The sequence below is a fragment of the Schistocerca cancellata genome, chromosome 5 (genome assembly GCF_023864275.1).
Source record: "Schistocerca cancellata isolate TAMUIC-IGC-003103 chromosome 5, iqSchCanc2.1, whole genome shotgun sequence".
NCBI classification, from domain to species: Eukaryota; Metazoa; Arthropoda; class Insecta; order Orthoptera; family Acrididae; genus Schistocerca; species Schistocerca cancellata.
Genome location: NC_064630.1, coordinates 255,833,883 through 255,856,340, shown reverse-complemented (window position 1 = coordinate 255,856,340; position 22,458 = coordinate 255,833,883). Strand labels below are relative to the sequence as shown.

Below are 22,458 nucleotides of genomic sequence, written 5' to 3'. Positions count from 1 at the left end.
TATTTGATGTTTGTTGTAACTCACCAACCAACAGGAGACAGGGGACAATGCTGATAATCCAAGACCCACCGCATAGGTTTGAGAATGTAACAAACTCACTGCTGTATCCATGTCCACTTGCATATTTAACATACTGTCCATCACACATACTTCAGTGTAGAGTTTGCTTGGGGCTAGCATCAATTGGGAAACATTGGTCACATCCATGCTCATGTCTGGTGAAGGACATTGAGAATTGCGTGCAAGCACATCATGTCCTTTTTCTTACAATGGTTGCACATTGTCCAATACTTTGGGAATACAACCCGCCCATGTTGAACAAAACAATAAGGTCACAATGAAAGAGGAACACACACCCATTGTTATGACACTGAATGGTGTTACTGTTTAGTGCAGTGTTGCCCCATGTGGCATCGAGGCTGCAGTTGCACAACTGCATCATCGTCTTCCCCCTGTGAGCTAACCAGTGGTGGCTGAGGAGGAAAGGCTACTTCACACCATGCTTCTATCTGATTTCCTGTTGTCCTAGATACTTCAAAAGACTGAGGAATGTTCAGGATGTCTGTGAGAGAAGGATTTTCACATTGTACCACACATTCACTAACTTCCCTATCTGGAGCCAGGCATATTATAGCTTCATGATCCATCGAATTAGTGTTTGAGTCCTGGTGGGATTTAGTAACAAACTGCCCATGAATTTACACTGCCAAACATCTGTATGACTGTAGCAACCACTTTTCAAATGGTTCAAATGGCTCTGAGCACTATGGGACTTAACATCTGTGGTCATCAGTCCCCTAGAACTTAGAACTACTTAAACCTAACTAACCTAAGGACATCACACACATCCATGCCCGAGGCAGGATTCGAACCTGCGACCGTAGTAGCAACCACTTTTAACAATGGTAGAGCTCAACATAAACAACAATAACATGAGTACATTTGCAATGATAAGTATAGAGCAACTGACACATTTCATCAAAAGGGAGACTGGCAGGTTCATGAAAAGAAGCTAGCAGACACAAAAGGTGATAAACACGAGGAAAAATCCATGACAAAAGTAAAGCCTTACACAAGTTGGGGGCAGCGACTCCAAAAGCTTGAAAATATAGCCAAAAGCTTTTTTCATTTGTGTTCCCAATCTTTCACAGAATCATCTTATGAAGAAACATAGGGGATGGCTTCAATGGTGGTGAAATCTGGTGCATCAATGAGGCTGTCACATTGTTTAGTGCCATGGCAAGAGCCTACTGCTGGTCAATGAGAGCTTGCTGTTGCTCAACAAGAGATTGAAGAACTTCTTCCACTGACATGTTGGCTGTATATCAAACCAAAGAAACAAAACATGTGGAATAGAATCCCGCCCTTGTTGCCAAGTATGTTGCAGCACTGTAGAGACACAGTGTTAGAAGTAACACTAACTGTGTTTTATTCTGCTTCCACATAAAAGAGATGCACAACAACACTGAATTAAGAATAGAACAGTACAAAGTCTCGTACTTACAGAACACATTAATATACTGTCTCGTAGGTGAGTGTACAATAAGCAAGTAAACACAAGTGAGGCCAAAAGCCCAGAGTGCCAGGCTTATATTGGGCTGTTGTGTACACAGCACAGCACACCACAGCACAGTACTTGCTGCACCATCTGTGCAGGTTGCAAGACGATCTCTCAAAGGGCAACCATGGAGGCACTTGCATCATGTGCTGTTTGATTATATGCACTCACACTATATGGTTACTACACTGACAATGCCTGCATTGTACGTATATGAAACAACTGTATTCTTAAACATAAACTGTACAGCTTTGCTGAATAAAATATCCATAATTACAGCACTAGGTGTAAAGATAACTACCACATGTAGACAAATAGACTTAATTTAAGTGACAAAGATCCTGAAATGGCTGGATGCATATTCTATAACAAACTTTCATGCTGCATCAAGACCTTAAAAACACTGTCTGCTTTCAGACAAAAACTAACATATCACCCGGCCTCAGCCTTTTGTTATAGTGTAAGGAAGTTCTTAGAATCAAATATATAAAATCTTTAAGTAAGAGATTCTTACATAAATTATATATAAATCATATAAAGACTGTGGCAGCACATGATTATACATTTTGTGCCTGCTGTATAATAGTTATGCTTATCAACATATTTATATAACTATGGCCACAGACAATAATAGAAATAATAGTAATAATAATAATAATAATAATAATAATAATAATAATAATATGCACAACTTGATGAAAAAAGAAAGAATTGTTTTTGTGGAATTTTGTTTTGAGCATAATTAAGTACAGTTTATGGTACAAACAAAATAATGTTTAAGCTTTCATTACTTTCTGTTTCGCATTTGTGTGTAAGTGGAAGTTTTTGTGCTTATTTACTTTTTGGACAAATGTACAGGATCCCTAACACAACTATTTGTTAACAAATTAATTACAGGGCCAAAAATTGGACATTCTTTTGTTGCACCCACACAACAGCTTATGCTAATTATACATTTCTTTGCTAAATGTTCGCTTGTAGTCATGCTTATTTGATTTTGTCATCTCTAGCTCTTTTGCCCCCCCCCCCCCCCCCCATGCCTCCCCATGGACCTTGCCATTGGTGTGGAGGCTTGTGTGCCTCAGCGATACAGATAGCCATATCGTAGGTGCAACCATAACGGAAGAGTATCTACTGAGAGGCCAGACAAACGCATGTTTCCTGAGGAGGGCCAGCAGCCTTTTCAGTAGTTGCAGGGGCAACAGTCTGAATGATTGGCTGATCAGGCCTTGTAACACAAACTGAAACGGCCTTGCTGTGCTGGTAATGCGCACAGCTGAAAGCAAGGGGAAACTACAGCCATTATTTTTCTAGAAGGCATGCAGCTTTACTATATGGTTAAATGATGATGGCGTCCTCTTGGGTAAAATATTTCAAAGGTAAAATAGTCCCCCGTTTGGATCTCCAGGAGGATGTTGTTATCAGGAGAAAGAAAACTGGCGTTCTACGGATAGGAGCATGGAATGTCAGATCCCTTGATCGGGCAGGTAGGTTAGAAAATTTAAAAAGAGAAATGGATAGGTTAAAGTTAGATATAGTGGGAATTAGTGAAGTTTGGCGGCAGGAGGAACAAGACTTCTGGTCAGGTGAATACAAGGTTATAAATACAAAATCAAATAGAAGTGCAGGAGTAGGTTTAATAATGAATAAAAGAATAGAAGTGTGGATAAGCTACTACAAACAGCATAGTGAACACATTATTGTGGCCAAGATAGACACGAAGCCCATACCTACCACAGTAGTACAAGTTTATATGCCAACTAGCTCCGCAGATGATGAAGAGATTGATGAAATGTATGACGAGATAAAAGAAATCATTCAGATAGTGAAGGGAGACGAAAATTTAATAGTCATGGGTGACTGGAATTCGATAGTAGGAAAAGGAAGAGAAGGAAATGTAGTAGGTGAATATGGAATGGGGGTAAGAAATGAAAGAGGAAGCCGCCTGGTAGAATTTTGCACAGAGCATAACTTAATCATAGTTAACACTTGCTTCAAGAATCATGAAAGAAGGTTGTATACATGGAAGAGGCCTGGAGATACTAGAAGGTTTCAGATAGATTATATAATGGTAAGACAGAGATTTAGGAACCAGTTTTTAAATTGTGAGACATTTCCATGGGCATATGTGGATTCTGACCTCAATCTATTGGTTATGAACTGTAGATTAAAACTGAAGAAACTGCAAAAAGGTGGGAATTTAAGGAGATGAGACCTGGATAAACTGACTAAACCAGAGGCTGTAGATTGTTTCAGGGCAAGCATTAGGGAACGATTGACAAGAATGAGGGAAAGAGATACAGAAAAGAAGAATGGGTAGCTTTGAGGGATAAAATAGTGAAGGCAGCAGAGGGCTAGTAGAAATCCTGGGGTAACAGAAGATATATTGAATTTAATTGATGAAAGGAGAACATATAAAAATGCAGTGAATGAAGCAGGCAAATTGGAATACAAACATCTCAAAAATGAGATCGACAGAAAGTGCAAAATGGCTAAGCAGAGATGGCTAGAAGACAAATGTAAGGATGTAAAGCCATATCTCACTAGTGGTAAGATAGATACTGCCCACAGGAAAATTAGAGAGACCTTTGGAGAAAGAAAATCAAGAGATCAGACAGAAACCCTGTTCTAAGCAAAGAAGGGAAATCAGAAAGGTGGAAGGAGTACATAGATGGTCTATACAAGGGTGATGTTGTTAAGGACAATATTATGGCCCCTTGAGGCTCGGCATTCATTTGCTGGGTACGGGCTTGGCAACCCCAAGATTCCTGAGCTGGTGACTGGTAGTGCCGCCAGTCCCCTGTCATCGTAAGCTCTGGGCATGCTTCAGCGTCCACCAGGCAGCAAGGTGGTGGAACATTGTGTGTCTCAGGGAATGGGGATCTTGGCTTGACCGGCCAGATCGCGAGGATGTAATAAACCTCTATAAAAAAAACCTTGATCTCAAGGTGTGCTGCGCGCTGATGAGATGCGTGGCTATTGAGGTGGAACAGTCGTTAGCAGGCAACCTCTGGGGAACCTGCCGCACTGCAGTTGTATGAGGCTTACCTAGGCATGGGGGGCTCTCTCTAGGTGGACTTCTAGTTACCTAGCTGCTCGTGGGACTGCAATGGATCCTTCGAAATCTTTTTTGGCTCCTCCCAACGAAAGGGGTGGCCCGCTGGTGGGTTCCAATACCCAATCCAACAAGAGGGCACGTGTAGACAGTCCTCTTGACTCAGGAGCGAAATCTAAGAGTATCATGACAATACACATGCTGATGGTCAGAATGTGATTTTAATTGTTAAAAGCAAAGAGGGTAGCATTGAGAAGGTTTCCCCTTTCTCTATTCAAAAAGGGCTCGAGTGCATTGCTGGCAGTTTGAAATCAGTGGAGTGACTGCCTAATGGGATGTTGTTGGTGGAAACCACTAGTTTCCCACAAGCAAAGAATCTCCAGAATGCACACTCTCTTTGGGAGTATGCCATCGAAACTGTGCTGCACACCACCTTGAATTAGGTGTTGTGACATGCAGGGATCTGGTGCACATACCCCAAGAGGAACTGTAAGATGAGTGGGCCCCAGCAGGAGTAGTTGACATACAAAATATCATTAATAGGGTGGATGGGGATCTTGTGAAGTCCGACTCCTGTATCCTGACATTTAATAGCACAAAACTCCCTGAGCGTATTAAGGCAGGTTTCCTTCGCTTAAGTGTGCGGCCTTATACACCCAACCCAATGTGGTATTTCAAATGCCAACGCTTCGGGCATACTACTCTTGGGTGCCGTGGAGAAGCTACATGTGGCAAGTGTGGTCAGGCCGCCCATGAAAGTGTCCATTCTTTGTTACCAATGAAGTGTGTGAATTGCTCTGGGCCTCACCCCGTGTGGAGTCGGGGCTCCACCGTGTATCTGGATGAATGGAAGATACAAGAGCTTAAAACTATTAAGCACATCCCCTGTATTGTGGCAAAAAAGCTCTATAAAGGCATGCTACCCTTGTGTTTTGCTACCTCCTTCACTTCAATTGTTAAACAGCCCAGACTGAAAGCTGACACTACTACACAAATCGAGGCTGCTAGTGTTGGAACTAATAACTGTGTGTGTCCCTGCACTTGTGCTGATGCAGTCGTTTTTAAGCCTGCCCCTCCCCCAAGAACTTCAGAAAAAGCTGTGGTTGCTGACATTGTAGAGCTCCCTGCCCCTCCAAAGGTTCTGTCTGGTACAGTGTCCAATGTTGCACACCCGCAACCACAGTTGTGGCTGCAAAGTCTACCCAGGGGAAAAAATCCAAGGCAAAATGTCTCACACTAGTGGAATCCAGCAGAAAACAGCCTGACGATGACGATGTCGACATTTACCTTTGACATCTCTGTTGATTCTTCTTTAGAGGTTATGGAGCTTGATGTCGGATTGGGGCAACCATCTCACTCCAAAACGGAGCCTCCACGCATTGTGGGCTCCTCTCCCCATCAGAAAATCCAGATGGAAGTATTACCCACCTGATAGATGGCTCCCATTATACAGTGGAACATGAATGGATTCAGGATGCACATGGAGGAACTGAAACTCCTAGTGCAGCAACGCCCTCTTTGCTTGTGTTTGCAGGAAACACACTTCAAAGCATTCAATGCCCCTGCCCTACAGGGCTATACCCTCTATTGCAAGGATGACCTGCAATGTGTGTGTGTGTGTGTGTGTGTGTGTATACCCTCTATTGCAAGGATGACCTGCAATGTGTGTGTGTGTGTGTGTGTGTGTGTGTGTGTGTGTGTGTGTGTGTCCCATATCCTAAACACCAGTCAGTTTCATTGTGGAAATCTGCCTTGTCCCTTGCCACCTAGTCTGCAAAATACTGCTGAGTTTGCTGTTTCAGTTAGCTAACCTGCCTCACAACACTGAGTTGGACTTGTTGGATTATTACAGTGACAACATTCCACATTCACCTGCTGTCAGCACTGCTGCACTACACCACTCAGGATCACACTGTTATGCCAATATATGCTCACTACACTGAAAAACTATTCCACTCCATTCATGGGCCATTTAGGGGAATCCTTTCTAACCATCCAGAATTACAAACCCATCACCTGGTTCAGATTCATTGATGACATCTTAGTGACGTGGATTGAGGGTGAGTACACCTTACCCACATTCCTCCAGAAACTCAATACCACCCCCCCCCCCTCCCCTCCCTGCCCCCATTCACTTCACCTGGACCACCTCAACCCAACAAATCACCTTTCTCAAGGACAGCTAACATCATTACCCCTGTCTATGCCAAACCTACCAACTACTAACAGTACCTCCACTTTGACAGCCACTACCCATCTCATACAAAGAAGAACCTACCACACTGTCTAGCCACTCATGGTTTCTGCAGCAGTAGTGACCTAGTGAATATGCCACAGATCTCACTTTGGCTTTCACACACCAAAATAACCTTGTCCAGAAACAGATCTCCCATGCCTTGTCTATCTCACCACCTCCTACATACCCACTGTCTGGCCACAAAGAAGCATTCGTCTTGTAACCCAGGACTGAAGCAACTGTCTGCCAAACTTATGCAATATCCTCGTCCATCTTTACTTTATCCCTGCTCCTAACCCCTCGCCTCATGGCTCATATCTGCACAATAGATCTAGATGCAAAAGCCTGTCCCGTACATCCTCCCACTACCATCTACTCCAGACTGGTCACAGGCATCTCCTACCCCATCAAAGGCAGGGCTAGTGGTGAAAGCAGCCATGTGATCTACCAAATAAGCTGCAACCACATGGGCAGGACAACTAACAAGGTGTCTTTCCACATGAATGGCCACTGGAAAATTGTGCCCAAGAGACAGCTGCACCACACAGCTGCCGAAACACAATGTGCTTCACTCAAATGACTATTTCACAGCCTGAATCATCTGAATTCTTCCTACTGACACCAGATTTTCTGAATTGCAGAGATAGTAACTCCTCCTACAACATATCCTTCATTCCTATCCTCCAGCTACATATCATCTTCCCTGCTCCCACTCCAGATCTACATGCACCTTCTATCCCACTAGCACACCTACTAGACTTCCCCCCCCCCCTCTCTGCTTCTCCCCATCTCCCTCCCCCCCCCCTACCCACCTCCCCCTCCAGCACAGCCTCCCAACTCAGCACCTTAACAACCCATCCTGTCTGTGCACACTCCCACAGGCAGCACAGCACTGTCCCACATCTCTGCCCTGGTATCCCTACCCCTCCTGCTCCATGCCTTTTCCTTACCCTTCCCCCCCCCCCCCCCCCCAACTATCCTGGCAGAGTGCTGCTCACCTCAGACACAGCCACAGCCTGTATGTAGTTGGGCACTAGTGGCCAGATACAGTGGCCAAGTGTGTGTGTGCTTTCTATTTTGGCAGAAGGACTTCTTTGTTCAAAAGCTTAAATGTTTAGCAGTCTTTTTGATTGTGCCTGTCTATGACTCAAAGCCTCCTCTACTCTGTGAGAGGAAATCCATCATTTTCATATTGTTGTCATATTGAAAAGTGTGTGAACTGCCTGTTTTGTATTGTATAAGTACTGCAATAACTTAATACTTACCACATCTGTAGCAACAGAGGAAAAAAATATTGGAATAACTGTTTATTCAGGCATTAAGTAGGAACTATTTCTATCAGTCAATGATACCAGTATTTCATTCTGAATTGCAACCTCATCATGTTGTGTTTTCCACAGCACAATTAAGAAAAAGATCTATATATCTTTATTTAGTGCTAATATTTCTTTTACAGTGTTAAACACTGCTGAATGTGGGCCCAATGCTGTTATCTCAAAAGCAATTGTAAACTGCCTTCCTGCATGGTTCAGATTTGCACAGTGTCTTAGAAGATATCGTGATTCAAAGGAAGCTTTCCCCCATCTTGTGAATGCTGGAAAGTACTCGACTACATTTCTGGTAGTACTATTCAATACCCTCCGAACACTGAACTCAGGTAACGGTATGAAATGATACAATAAATCTTTCACTCTATACCATAGGATATAAAAATATAACTTTTTAATTGTTGTTTTACCCAAACGAAAACATTATTTTAAGACAGATGCATTTTAGTTTGCAAAACGAAGTGACAATTGTTTAGGATACAAATAGCTTTTGTAAACTGTAGAAGAATAGCCATGTAATCCACTGCCTTATTTATACACATTTTGTTTATTAATTATGTGCATTGCCTTCAGTTTATTTTTTAATCAATTCTTACAATGGATTATTTTGCTTTTCTGGTTATGTGGTGAAACTTTTGTGTTGCATATCTCAAACATTACTTAAATTGGAGCTCTGAATTTGACACTAGGCTTATTAAGAACTTAAAGACTAGACCTGACTGACTTAGCAGTCGCCAACATATGTATCACCAACACCAGCTTTCATGCAGAAATAAGATCACCAGTACAGAAGTTAAACTCATACTTTTAATGGGTACAAAGAGGTTTAACTACATTCACGGACTGGCCAGCCTTGACAATTAAGACACTACACCTGCATTCACGAGAAGCAAGGCCCATATGCCTGACTAGCCATCAACTTCCAGACTGCCATGGTTTTCCTGAATTTAGTGAGGCTGATTTCCTTCTTTACCCTTTATCCAACCTGAGTTTGTTTTCTGTCTCTAATGCCTTTGTCATCAGTAACATCTTAGACTCTAAGCTTCCTTCTGACTTTCATAGGAACATGTTCAACTTTAGAAAACATTCCAGTGTCCTCATTCACAGTTAAGGGCTTGAAAGCTACAAGCACATCACTGTCACTCATACCACTCCAGAAAAAGTTTCAGCAGCTCTTATATTGAATTGAAAGGAGAAACATTCCACAAACTTATCATTGTCAGAAACAAAAGCAGACATGGGTTGAACATTACAGAGTAGATTCATATTCACATTATTCTTTTACAAGAAGCAGTAAGCTTTTGTATGCTACAACAGATGACATAAGACAACAGCTTCATTGGAATACACCTCTGCAGCATGTTGGCACATTATACAAAGCTATAAATGTTAAGGCAAAAGCAGGCACAGTTATAATTTGGATTTCCCTCTGCATAGTATCAATTTATGATATAATTCTGTTGAAATCACCACTCTTCAAGGGTCTTAATCAGCATCGGATCAACTGCTTCTGATGATAGATCTTTATTCCTCTTAACGTAAATTTTGATATATTAAAATTTGATTCTGATATAACAACATACTTTCAGCTACAACAGAAAATTATTAATTTATCGGTCTCTCTTCATACCAGTCATTTTACTTACACTTCTCTATCAACTGTCAGTTTTTTATTTTGGTTTTGGTTTTTGAAATTGTGCCTACAACTGCTATCACTCATTGAAAGCTAAAACTTTTTCCCTAGTCAGATAATAGAAACATGTCCATGAGCAGTTTCATGATCTAGTACAACTAATCCTGAAATAAAAGCACTGCTCTATTTATTTTTTGACACATTTTTAAAACACCCTTTTTGAATCAATAGTGCTATCTCAACCAAAGCAAGGATCAAAATACTTCAGTTCATTCAGTCAGTTATTTTGTAAAAGACTGAATTTCACTTTTTATGTTTTTACCCTTCTATTCGCAAGTCAACATTGTTCAGTAAACAGTATCATAAACATGTTTTTTTCTCATATGCAAAAATTATACCTATTGATGGACTCCCATTTCTAGTATGATATGTTGAATCATGAAGAAAGTTGGCTTTCAGCGTAATCTGATATTATATAGAATATAATTGTAACTAAAAGACAAGTCATCATTTTGAAACAGAACTCAGTTGATACTGTTGCAATAACTTCAGTGTTGTGTGTGTGAGAGGGGGAGGGGGAGGAGGTGGGGGAGGGGAACAGGAAGGGGGATATTGACAGTGATCATAGAAGGAAAGCATTTTATCACAGACAATACGCAGTGACTTGATGATGGTTTTTAGAGAGAGGTTCAGGATGAATACTGCAGAGAAATTTATAAAGACAGTGTAGATGAAAAATTTAATTCTTTTTTAAACATACTGCCACACATTTTTAGTCTCATTTTGCCCTAAAACAAACAGAAGCAAGGGTAAGGGATGGATAACTACTGGAATTAATGCATCTTTTGCTTGGAGGAGCATGAGTCATAGTGAAGAATTGACCAAGAATAAAGCAAAAGATATGTGGAAGATTATTAAACGCAAACATAGTGGTCCAATTGAAACTGAGTCTCTGAAAATTGTGCTATCAAAAAGGTTAACATTAAAATTGTTAAGTACTTAATTCATTGATTACATCCTCACAGCAGCAGCAAACACTCAAATACAGATGTATTAGATTTCCTTCTACACATACTGCTAACAGACATTATTTGGTTTATTTGGCATATTTTCATACCTTGTGTTACAGAAATATCTTCTGGAGCAGTGGATCTAAAGTAAATAATGTGTTCATTTCTCAGAAATGAGCAGTATGAATAGTTTGTAAACTAGATTCCCACAAATCTTATAGAGCCTTCTTTAAGGAACAAGGAATTCTTATACTCACTGTCCCATATGTTTACTCCTTAATGGTTTTTGATGAAGGAAAAAATAACTTTTCCTTCATGTCTATGGTTCATACCAGAGTTACATACTCAGGTGCAAAAGTTTTCAATAAACTTCCATCCAAAACAAAGCAATAAACTGGGAATCCCAATCATTTCAAAAGAAAATTAAAAATATAGCTTATTAGCCTCTCCTTTAACCAATAATCTAACTACCTAGATTAAAGAACTGAAACTATTCTGTTGGCTACACTGCAGGCAGCAGTGTCCATTGTAAATTTGCTCGACAAGTAGTCTATTGTAAACAGGATTCTGATTGGCAGAAGCAGGCAATTATTTTCTTTGAAAAATCCCTATACAATCACATAAATATTGGAGGCAAACACTAGCTATTTAACATAATTGAGAAAGCAGCAACTTTTTTTCAAAGTAACAGCATCTTGACATCTCAGGTTTTCTTGGCATGAGTGATTAATGGCAGGCCAAATTGTTGTTTCTATTGCACATACAATATTTCAACAACTGACCCAGCTGTCTTCTTCAAGTGTGTGAGTTTTATTGTAATGTGTACTCACTGCCTGGACTCCAACAGCAAATCTTGCACTACCCAAAGATGGTGTTTGGGTCGCTTGTCAAAATATTGTGTGTGTGATAGAAACAAAACTCTTCTGCACACCCACAGACATGCCATTATCAGCATCTTTCTAATTTATTAGATTGCATTTAACTGCTGTAAGCACAAATAGCATTAAGCACTGTAATGATAGTTTATATGTAATACAGTGTACAGATTAAGTTTCTAAAATATGCTTCTCTTTTATTAATGTATACCTTGGCTTGAAGTTCTCCTTGATGGAATCTGTGGAATATAATGAAAGAATTCATGAATGAATGAAAGTGAATGAATATGTGAAGGGGATCCTGTGATACTTAAGTTGCCTTGCTGAAATGTAGTGAAAATCTTATTAAAATTTCACATATGTGCGTGTGTTATAGACATTAAGAAACATCAAAGTCTTCTACAAACTGTTCCTGTAATTTGCAGCAGCAACCAGTAACTGATGGTGGTTGCTGGGTGAAGCTTTAGTCAGAGAGTCCCTACAGAGTTCCTTTGAGGCCACAATCAATACTTGTGCCTGTCCATGCAACTGACTTAAGTGTTCTTTAGTTAATAATTTGATCAAGTAGTGCCTACCGGGATCATATGTGATATAATGAAACTTATCATAGTATGTATCTACCATTCCCCTGACTCAGATGATAAAACTTTTTTAGATAATTTAGACAGTGTACTCTGCTACATAACGAAATGGAAACAGTATGTAACTGTAATTGGGGGAGACTTTAATTCAAGCTTTGATGTAACATGTAACAAACCCAGTGTAAATAAGTTACTGAATACGCTAAGGCAGCACAACTTCCATCATGTAAATTCAAAACCAACAAGACTACAAGCGTGCTTGGATAATGCTTTTGTCAACTGTGCACGTGATATGTACTCCACCAAGGTAAAGGAATTTGTTTTCTCAGACCACTCCATGTTAACAGTAGACTTAAGACATTTTATAAAAGGGGATGAGAGCAAGGCTGCACAAAAGTTAACGAAATCTAATACCTTAATATTAACAAAACACAATCTCATAAAACTAACACACCAGCTGAGCATAACAAACTGGGACAAATTATTTCAAAACTGTGATTCCAGTGCCCAAACAGTTTATGAAACATTCCACAATTACTTAACAGGTATTTTAAAAGCCCATCTTGTTCAAAAGAAATACCATAAAACAAGAAAGGGAAAATTTTGGTACACCAAAGAACTGGAGAATCTAAAAAATAAGCTACTGCTGTTGAAGCGCCTTGCCAAAGTAAACAATTCTAATGAAATTAAGGATCTCGAAAAAATCACTAAGAAACTGTATAAGAAAGAGTTTCAATTGGCGAAACTAAGACACAACACAAATTTCATAAAAAATTGTAGAAACCAATGCAAAACAGCCTGGTCAGTAATTAATACTGTTAAAGGTGAAGTCAGAAACTTTGACAAGACAGTCCCAATACCAGCAGATACATTCAATAAATATTTTGTAAGCTGTGCTGATGATATCAAAAAGCTGATCAGTAAACCCAATGTAACATGTATAGATTATCTGAAGAGAGCAAACCTAAATCATAATAGGGCCACATCATCATTGAAACACTTCAAAGAGATATGCCAACATGAAGTTCTTAAAATAGTCCAAGAAATGAAAAATTCATACAGTACAGATATTTTTGATATGTCAAACAATCTATTGAAAGAAATCATACAGTACATTGCAGCACCATTAACATATTCCATAAACCTGTGTCTCATAGAAGGGTTTTTTCCTGATCCTCTCAAAGTATCCAAGGTAACTCCAGTCTTTAAGAAGGGTGTCAAATCAGATCCTGCAAACTACAGACCAATTTCACTAATTCCAGTACTAGGAAAAGTCTTTGAAGGCATAATGTATAAGCAGATGTATTGAGTACCTAGAACTAAATGGTATGTTAAGTGCATCACAGTTTGGCTACAGAAAAGGAAGGTCAGCTATACATGCCATAGAGCTCTTAGTCAGAGACATTCTAGCAGCATTTGAGGACCATGCACACGCACAGGTAACCTTATGTGATCTGAGCAAAGCTTTTGACTGTGTTGACCACTCACTTCTGCTCTCTAAACTTGAGGACTATGGAATATGTGATAAAAGTTTAAAACTCATCAAATCATACCTCAATAAAAGGAAGCAGGTGGTGAGTTCAGGAAGTCATCTGTCAAACATACTAGAGGTTCATCACGGTGTGCCACAGGGATCTAAATTGGGACCACTTCTTTTCCTTGTACACATAAATGACTTACCAGGAAATATAGATGTAAAGACATATATGTATGCAGATGACACAACTTTTCTACCTGTAAACCATGTACTTGATAACCTTGTAAGTGATATGAAATTGGCAAAAGAAAATGCAACATCATGGTTTAATGCCAATGGTCTGCTATTAAATGAGGAAAAGACCCAGAATATGTGGTTCAGTCTATCAAAGACTACAAAAATAGAAAAACAAAAGGCAAAGTTTTTAGGTATCGTACTTGACAACAGTCTAACATGGAACTCTCATGTTGATCACATAGTGGTTAGGTTGTCAAGAGTTATATATTTGTTGAAGAGACTGATGTGTTGTGTGACATTTGAGTATGTAAGGACAGCGTACTTTGCCCTTTTTCAATCTGTTTTAAGGTATGGGTTAATACTCTGGGGAAACAGCAGAAAAATAAATGAAATTATGGTGATCCAAAAGAAAGCAATCAGAGTAATGGCTAAGGTAGATAATAGAACACATTGTAAACCATTGTTCATTAAATATAGAATTTTAACAGTAATTAATTTATATATTCTTGACAGTGTTAACTACATACTTGCTGAACTACCTAATTTAAGTGTAACAAATGAAAGGCATGGCTATTATACAAGAACGTGTACTTCTCTGCTGTTGCCACAAAATAGATTAGCTAAAACTAACAATAGTCATAAGTATATGGCAATTAAAATATATAACAAATTGTCTAAAAATGGGTCAATCAAGCCTGACAAATTATTTAAAGACAATGTTCATAACTTCTTGTTAACTAATCTATTCTATTCATTAGAAGAATTTTTAGAAATGTCCAATATCAACTTAAATATGTAAAAATTTATTTTATAAAATTAATAGGTTAAGTGAACTGACGAAGTCTATTGCATGTAATAATGCTGAATGACTAATAAAGAATCTGAATCTGAATCTGTATCCTTAACATTGTTGTTCACTGCACTTACTTTATTGTGTAATACTATACACATATTAATCAAGCAGATAGCTTTTAGTTAATGTGCAACTTTCACAATCAAGAGCTCATAAATGTCTGAATCAGATGGCTGTATGACAGTTACTGTCCAGTTCTGTCTTTTTTGTGTTCCTTTGAGGAGCAGGTGGACACTTGGACAAAATGCCACAAACTCTTTAAATAAGTCTGAATAGCAAAATTTTATTTGCCCATTCTAGATGGTTATATGAGGGATATCCAGAAACTACAGTTATAAGGCCTGTAGCTCTACAAGGGAATTGAGTTTTTCACAGTTGGTATCACTGTTGTGTATGGTAGTGCAAACTAAAATGAATGAGTGATAATGGTCATCAGTAGTGTCCTGACTGTTGTTGTGGTGATGGTTAAAGGCAAACACTCTCATTCCGTATCCCACCAAGTGCAAAGTGTGTGCTGTGATACACTAAATGGATGACAAGGGCATGAGCACCACAATGATTCATCACAAAATCATGTCAGTGTAGGGGGAGGAGGTTATGTCATGGCAACATGTGACAGAATGGGTACAGAATTTCACTTTCAGAAGAACAGAAATTCATGATGAAGAAAGAAGTGGACATCTGTCTGGTGACTGAAGAACTAGTACAAACACATGAAAAGCATATTCGTTCTGACCACTATGTGACCACTGATGATCTGCATGAATTGCATCCTGAAGTTTCTCAAACCATTGTTCATGAAATTGTGAGTAATCAACTAAGATATCACAAGTTGTGTGCACGATGGATTCTGGACATGCTTACTGCAGAACATAAAATCAACAGTCAGGGCCAAGCATGAGTTTGTTGATCATTTTGTGCATGACTGAGAGACTTTTCTCAACTCCACAGTGATGGAGGCTGAAACATGAGTTTACCACCATACCACAGAGAACAGGCAAGAGTAAATGCACTCATTCCTGTTTAACAACAACAAAAATTTTGCGTAAAAAAATCTTGTAACATTATTTGCTGAATATCCCTCATGTAAAGCTCTCTTAAGGGCAAATTGGAATGTGGAATGTGATGATTAGGGCAACAGTCAGTATTGGGATGATGATAAGGTAATAGTCAGCACTGGAATGAAAAGTGATACTCCAATTATACAAACTGTGGCCAGTTATGCCTATGAAATTTTTGTAATTGTCTGTTCCTTAGTGACTATAAACACACACACATACACATAATTGTTGTTCATTGTCTAATGATTTGATGACAGAGTGTGTGAAGTGTATGTGCAAACTTCCCGCTTCTCTTATATGAGTCGACTTACTTGGTGTACACAGCCGATCTTCTTCTCTGGATAGCCAGCTTCTTGAATCTCTTTAAACTTCTTCTATGAAGAAGGATGCTAGTTACAGGAACCTTAATGACTCTCTCTCTAGTTGTGAAGTAATTCGGTACTCGAAGAATACTTTTCAACAACTATCAGTATATTTGAGCTTCATAAAGGACAAAATTCACACTTCGCATATAAACTTTTGACTTCTTGTAAGTCACTCGTATCATCTCACATTAGAAACAGAATTAAGTACATTTCAAAAAAGAGTTGGCTTAACGACCATAACTCTATTACAAACAAATTGTAAAATATGTTTTGCCTCCAGCAAGTCCAAGATAAGAGTTTTTTCAGAATTCTGAATCTCAAATGTTCGTGTTATTTAAAACAATGGTCACTGATAAGGTTAGCAAAGAATAACCCAGAAGTTCCATGAAACACAACCTTTGGCTCACCTTCCCCACAACATTATCTATGTGGTCTTTCAAACTGAAGTTGTTTGTAATTTTAATACCCAGGTACTTAGTTGAATTGACAGCCTTGAGAATTGTACTATTTATCGAATAATTGAATTCCAACGGATTTCTTTTGGACCTCATGTGGATCACCTCACACTTTTCATTATTTAGCATCAACTGCCACCTGCCACACCATACAGCAATCTTTTCTAAATCACTTTGCAACTGATACTGGTCTTTGGATGACCTTACAAGACAGTAAATTACAGCATCATCTGCGAACAACCTGAGAGAACTGCTCAGATTGTCACCCAGGTCATTTATATAGATCAGGAACAGCAAAGGTCCCAGGACGCTTCCCTGGGGAACACCTGATATCACTTCAGTTTTACTCGATGATTTGCCATCTATTACTATGAGCTGCGACCTTCCTGACAGGAAATCATGAATCCAGTCGCACAACTGAGATGATACCCCATAGGCCCGCAGCTTGATTAGAAGTCGCTTGTGAGGAACGGTGTCAAAAGCTTTCCGGAAATCATCCCACTCTCACAGCTAAAATATCGTGTGTTCAAGACGGTAGAAGGCCGAGTGGTTCTAGAATTTATGCAGAAATTTTCGAAACACTACAATTGGGATTAAATATGTTTTTCCAAAATGCATACAGGTTTGTATAAAAGAAAACAAAAGTTCCTTAACAACTACATATTGTATATTCCCCCCCACCTCGCAATACCCAAATCAAACATGCTTTTCTTCTGCATATATGTGAAGTACATGCAATTGCCTTGGATAGATACTTTGTTAAAATTACATCTACATCTACATCTACATCTATACTCCGCGAGCCACCTTACGGTGTGTGGCGGAGGGTACTTATTGTACCACTATCTGATCCCCCCTTCCCTGTTCCATTCACGAATTGTGCGTGGGAAGAACGACTGCTTGTAAGTCTCCGTATTTGCTCTAATTTCTCGGATCTTTTCGTTGTGATCATTACGCGAGATATATGTGGGCGGTAGTAATATGTTGCCCATCTCTTCCCGGAATGTGCTCTCTCGTAATTTCGATAATAAACCTCTCCGTATTGCGTAACGCCTTTCTTGAAGTGTCCGCCACTGGAGCTTGTTCAGCATCTCCGTAACGCTCTTGCGCTGACTAAATGTCCCCATGATGAATCGCGCTGCTTTTCGCTGGATCATGTCTATCTCTTCTATTAATCCAACCTGGTAAGGGTCCCATACTGATGAGCAATACTCAAGAATCGGACGAACAAGCGTTTTGTAAGCTACTTCTTTCGTCGATGAGTCACATTTTCTTAGAATTCTTCCTATGAATCTCAACCTGGCGCCTGCTTTTCCCACTATTTGTTTTATGTGATCATTCCACTTCAGATCGCTCCGGATAGTAACTCCTAAGTATTTTACGGTCGTTACCGCTTCCAATGATTTACCACCTATGGCATAATCGTACTGGAATGGATTTCTGCCCCTATGTATGCGCATTATATTACATTTATCTACGTTTAGGGAAAGCTGCCAGCTGTCGCACCATGCATTAATCCTCTGCAGGTCTTCCTGGAGTACGTACGAGTCTTCTGATGTTGCTACTTTCTTGTAGACAACCGTGTCATCTGCAAATAGCCTCACGGAGCTACCGATGTTGTCAACTAAGTCATTTATGTATATTGTAAACAATAAAGGGCCTATCACGCTTCCTTGCGGTACTCCCGAAATTACCTCTACATCTGCAGATTTTGAACCGTTAAGAATGACATGTTGTGTTCTTTCTTCTAGGAAATCCTGAATCCAATCACAAACCTGGTCCGATATTCCGTAAGCTCGTATTTTTTTCACTAAACGTAAGTGCGGAACCGTATCAAATGCCTTCCTGAAGTCCAGGAATACGGCATCAATCTGCTCGCCAGTGTCTACGGCACTGTGAATTTCTTGGGCAAATAGGGCGAGCTGAGTTTCACATGATCTCTGTTTGCGGAATCCATGTTGGTTATGATGAAGGAGATTTGTATTATCTAAGAACGTCATAATACGAGAACACAAAACATGTTCCATTATTCTACAACAGATTGACGTAAGCGAAATAGGCCTATAATTATTCGCATCTGATTTATGACCCTTCTTGAAAATGGGAACGACCTGCGCTTTCTTCCAGTCGCTAGGTACTTTACGTTCTTCCAGCGATCTACGATAAATTGCTGATAGAAAGGGGGCAAGTTCTTTAGCATAATCACTGTAGAATCTTAAGGGTATCTCGTCTGGTCCGGATGCTTTTCCGCTACTAAGTGATAGCAGTTGTTTTTCAATTCCGATATCGTTTATTTCAATATTTTCCATTTTGGCGTCCGTGCGACGGCTGAAGTCAGGGACCGTGTTACGATTTTCCGCAGTGAAACAGTTTCGGAACACTGAATTCAGTATTTCTGCCTTTCTTCGGTCGTCCTCTGTTTCGGTGCCATCGTGGTCAACGAGTGACTGAATAGGGGATTTAGATCCGCTTACCGATTTTACATATGACCAAAACTTTTTAGGGTTTTTGTTTAGATTGTTTGCCAATGTTTTATGTTCGAATTCGTTGAATGCTTCTCTCATTGCTCTCTTTACGCTCTTTTTCGCTTCGTTCAGCTTTTCCTTATCAGCTATGATTCGACTACTCTTAAACCTATGATGAAGCTTTCTTTGTTTCCGTAGTACCTTTCGTACATGATTGTTATACCACGGTGGATCTTTCCCCTCGCTTTGGACCTTAGTCGGTACGAACTTATCTAAGGCGTACTGGACGATGTTTCTGAATTTTTTCCATTTTTGTTCCACATCCTCTTCCTCAGAAATGAACGTTTGATGATGGTCACTCAGATATTCTGTGATTTGTGCCCTATCACTCTTGTTAAGCAAATATATTTTCCTTCCTTTCTTGGCATTTCTTATTACACTTGTAGTCATTGATGCAACCACTGACTTATGATCACTGATACCCTCTTCTACATTCACAGAGTCGAAAAGTTCCGGTCTATTTGTTGCTATGAGGTCTAAAACGTTAGCTTCACGAGTTGGTTCTCTATCTGCTCGAAGTAATTCTCGGACAAGGCAGTCAGGATAATGTCACAAGAGTCTCTGTCCCTGGCTCCAGTTCTGATTGTGTGACTATCCCATTCTATACCTGGTAGATTGAAGTCTCCCCCTATTACAATAGTATGATCACGAAACTTCTTCACGACGTTCTGCAGGTTCTCTCTGAGGCGCTCAACTACTACGGTTGCTGATGCAGGTGGTCTATAGAAGCATCCGACTATCATATCTGACCCACCTTTGATACTTAGCTTAACCCAGATTATTTCACATTCGCATTCGCTAATAACTTCACTGGATATTATTGAATTCTTTACTGCTATAAATACTCCTCCACCATTGGCGTTTATCCTATCCTTGCGGTATATATTCCATTCTGTGTCTAGGATTTCGTTACTGTTCACTTCCGGTTTTAACCAACTTTCCGTTCCTAATACTATATGCGCACTATTTCCTTCAATAAGAGATACTAATTCAGGAACCTTGCCCTGGATACTCCTGCAGTTTACCAATATTACGTTAACTTTTCCTGTTTTTGGTCTCTGAGGACGGACGTTCTTTATCAACGATGATAATGTCCTCTCTGGTAAGCCGTCAGGTATTTTATCGTTTCGCCCAAGGGGGGGTCCCTCTAACCTAAAAAACCCCCGTGTGCACGCCACACGTACTCTGCTACCCTAGTAGCTGCTTCCGGTGTGTAGTGCACGCCTGACCTGTCTAGGGGGGCCCTACAGTTCTCCACCCAATAACGGAGGTCGATGAATTTGCAACCATTATAGTCGCTGAGTCGTCTGAGCCTCTGGTTTAGACCCTCCACACAGCTCCAAACCAGAGGACCGCGATCGACTCTGGGCACTATGCTGCAGATATTAAGCTCAGCTTGCACTCCGCGTGCGATGCTGGTTGTCTTCACCAAATCAGCCAGCCGCCGGAAGGAACCAAGGATGGCCTCAGAACCCAAGCGGCAGGCGTCATTCGTTCCGACATGTGCTACTATCTGCAGCTGGTCACACCCAGTGCGTTCAAAAGCTGCCGGAAGGGCCTCCTCCACATTACGGACGAGACCCCCCGGCAAGCACACCGAGTGCACACTGGCATTCTTCCCAGACCTACCCGCTATTTTTCTGAGGGGCTCCATAACCCGCCTAACGTTGGAGCTCCCTATAACTAATAGGCCCGCCCTCTGTGACTGTCGGGACCTTGCCGGAGAATCGGCCACTGGCCCAACAGGCGAGGCATCCTGTGGTGGCTCGGAAACGATGTCATCACCACTAGGAAGCACCCCGTACCTGTTGGAAAGGGGTAAGGCAGCTGCCACGCGGCCAGATCCCACCTTCGCCTTTCGGCCAGGCACGCGCGAGCCCACCACTGTCCGCCATTCACCCTGGAGTGATGGCTGACCGGTAAGATGCTCACTGCCGGAAGACGCAGCAACATCAGGGGTTCCATGTGATTCCAAGGCCACCGAAGTAGGCATAGGTCTCACCACAGTTGCCCCAACGCCACTACGAGCCGACGCCTGCGCCTCGAGCTCGATGAGCCTAACAGACAAAGCCTCCACCTGCCCCCGAAGAGTGGCCAATTCTCCTTGCGTCCGCTCACAACAACCACAGTCCCTACACATGACTATGTTTACCCTACCCTATACGGTGACAAATTCCCAAGATAATCTTCTGATGAGCTACTCTGATAATCAAGAAACACTCACTGAAATACGAGACGCGAAAACTACGCTAGGTTTTCCCAGAAAAACTATTTAAAAGCTAAGCGCAGCAAATAAGTACAAAAACGCTTTATACAAACAGTACTTGCTGCTGCTGGTGCTCTCGCTCTGGCTGTCACAAGACAACTGCTGATTCAAGTGACTAGTGGCTAACGGCCGCGAAACAAACAAAGACGGTTTTAGGGCGCTTTCTGTTCTAAACGATCAAGAAAACACTAAGAAATCTAACACGAAAACTACGTAAAGTTTTATCAAGAACTGTTAGTTACTATGCAGAGCAGATAAACACAAATAGAATCCCTTCCTTAGTGGAAGGTCGTAAACAAAATGCAAAATAAACGCTTTATACAAACAGTACTCGCTGCTGCTGGTGCTCTCGCTCTGGCTGTCACAAGACAACACACAAATTATGCACAGAATGTAAAATGAGAGTATCAGCCTCACAGAATAATGTACTGCCATATAGTTGGTCTTAGTTTAAAATTTATGTATTGTTTCATTCTACCTCTGGTAATTCAATTTTGTTGAAATTCAAGTAAGGGATATGGGTAAAAGTAAAGACCTAATGACTGCTATGCTAACTACAAATTCTGAGAGGGGCTATGCAGCTAAACTAACACATTTCAGTAAACAATCTCATGGTAAATTTGCAGTCAGGTGACCAAGAGCCCCCTGTCAAGAGAAACTTGTCTTCTTCCAAATGCTCCCAGCGAACTCCAGAGGCCTCCAGCCTCACCTTCTTTCCAAACAGCCAGTGTCTCCCTTCAGTCTTCCCTCCCAGATTTCTAATTTAAGCTACTGAAGTTTTAGTGTTGGCCTTTCCTAACTTAGGCTGGTGTCTTCTTGTGTTTCCTGAGGGGAGTTCTCATGTACATTCAAAATGGAGTAAACCTGAGAGGTTTCTTAAATTGGTTGAGATCCGTGAAGTATATTTTTCAGTCCATTATCCTTCCTGAAAGTACTTTCCCAC

General features: G+C 40.5%; 1 protein-coding gene across 1 annotated transcript in view; it reads left to right on the top strand.

Moving 5' to 3' along the window:
- LOC126187372 (xenotropic and polytropic retrovirus receptor 1) overlaps positions 1-22,458 on the top strand; it is a 304,308-nt gene that overhangs the window by 261,856 nt on the left and 19,994 nt on the right. Inside the window, exon 8 of the mRNA XM_049928417.1 lies at positions 8,306-8,506. Within this exon, the coding sequence (XP_049784374.1) occupies positions 8,306-8,506 (201 nt within the window). The remainder of the gene's footprint in view (positions 1-8,305; positions 8,507-22,458) is intronic.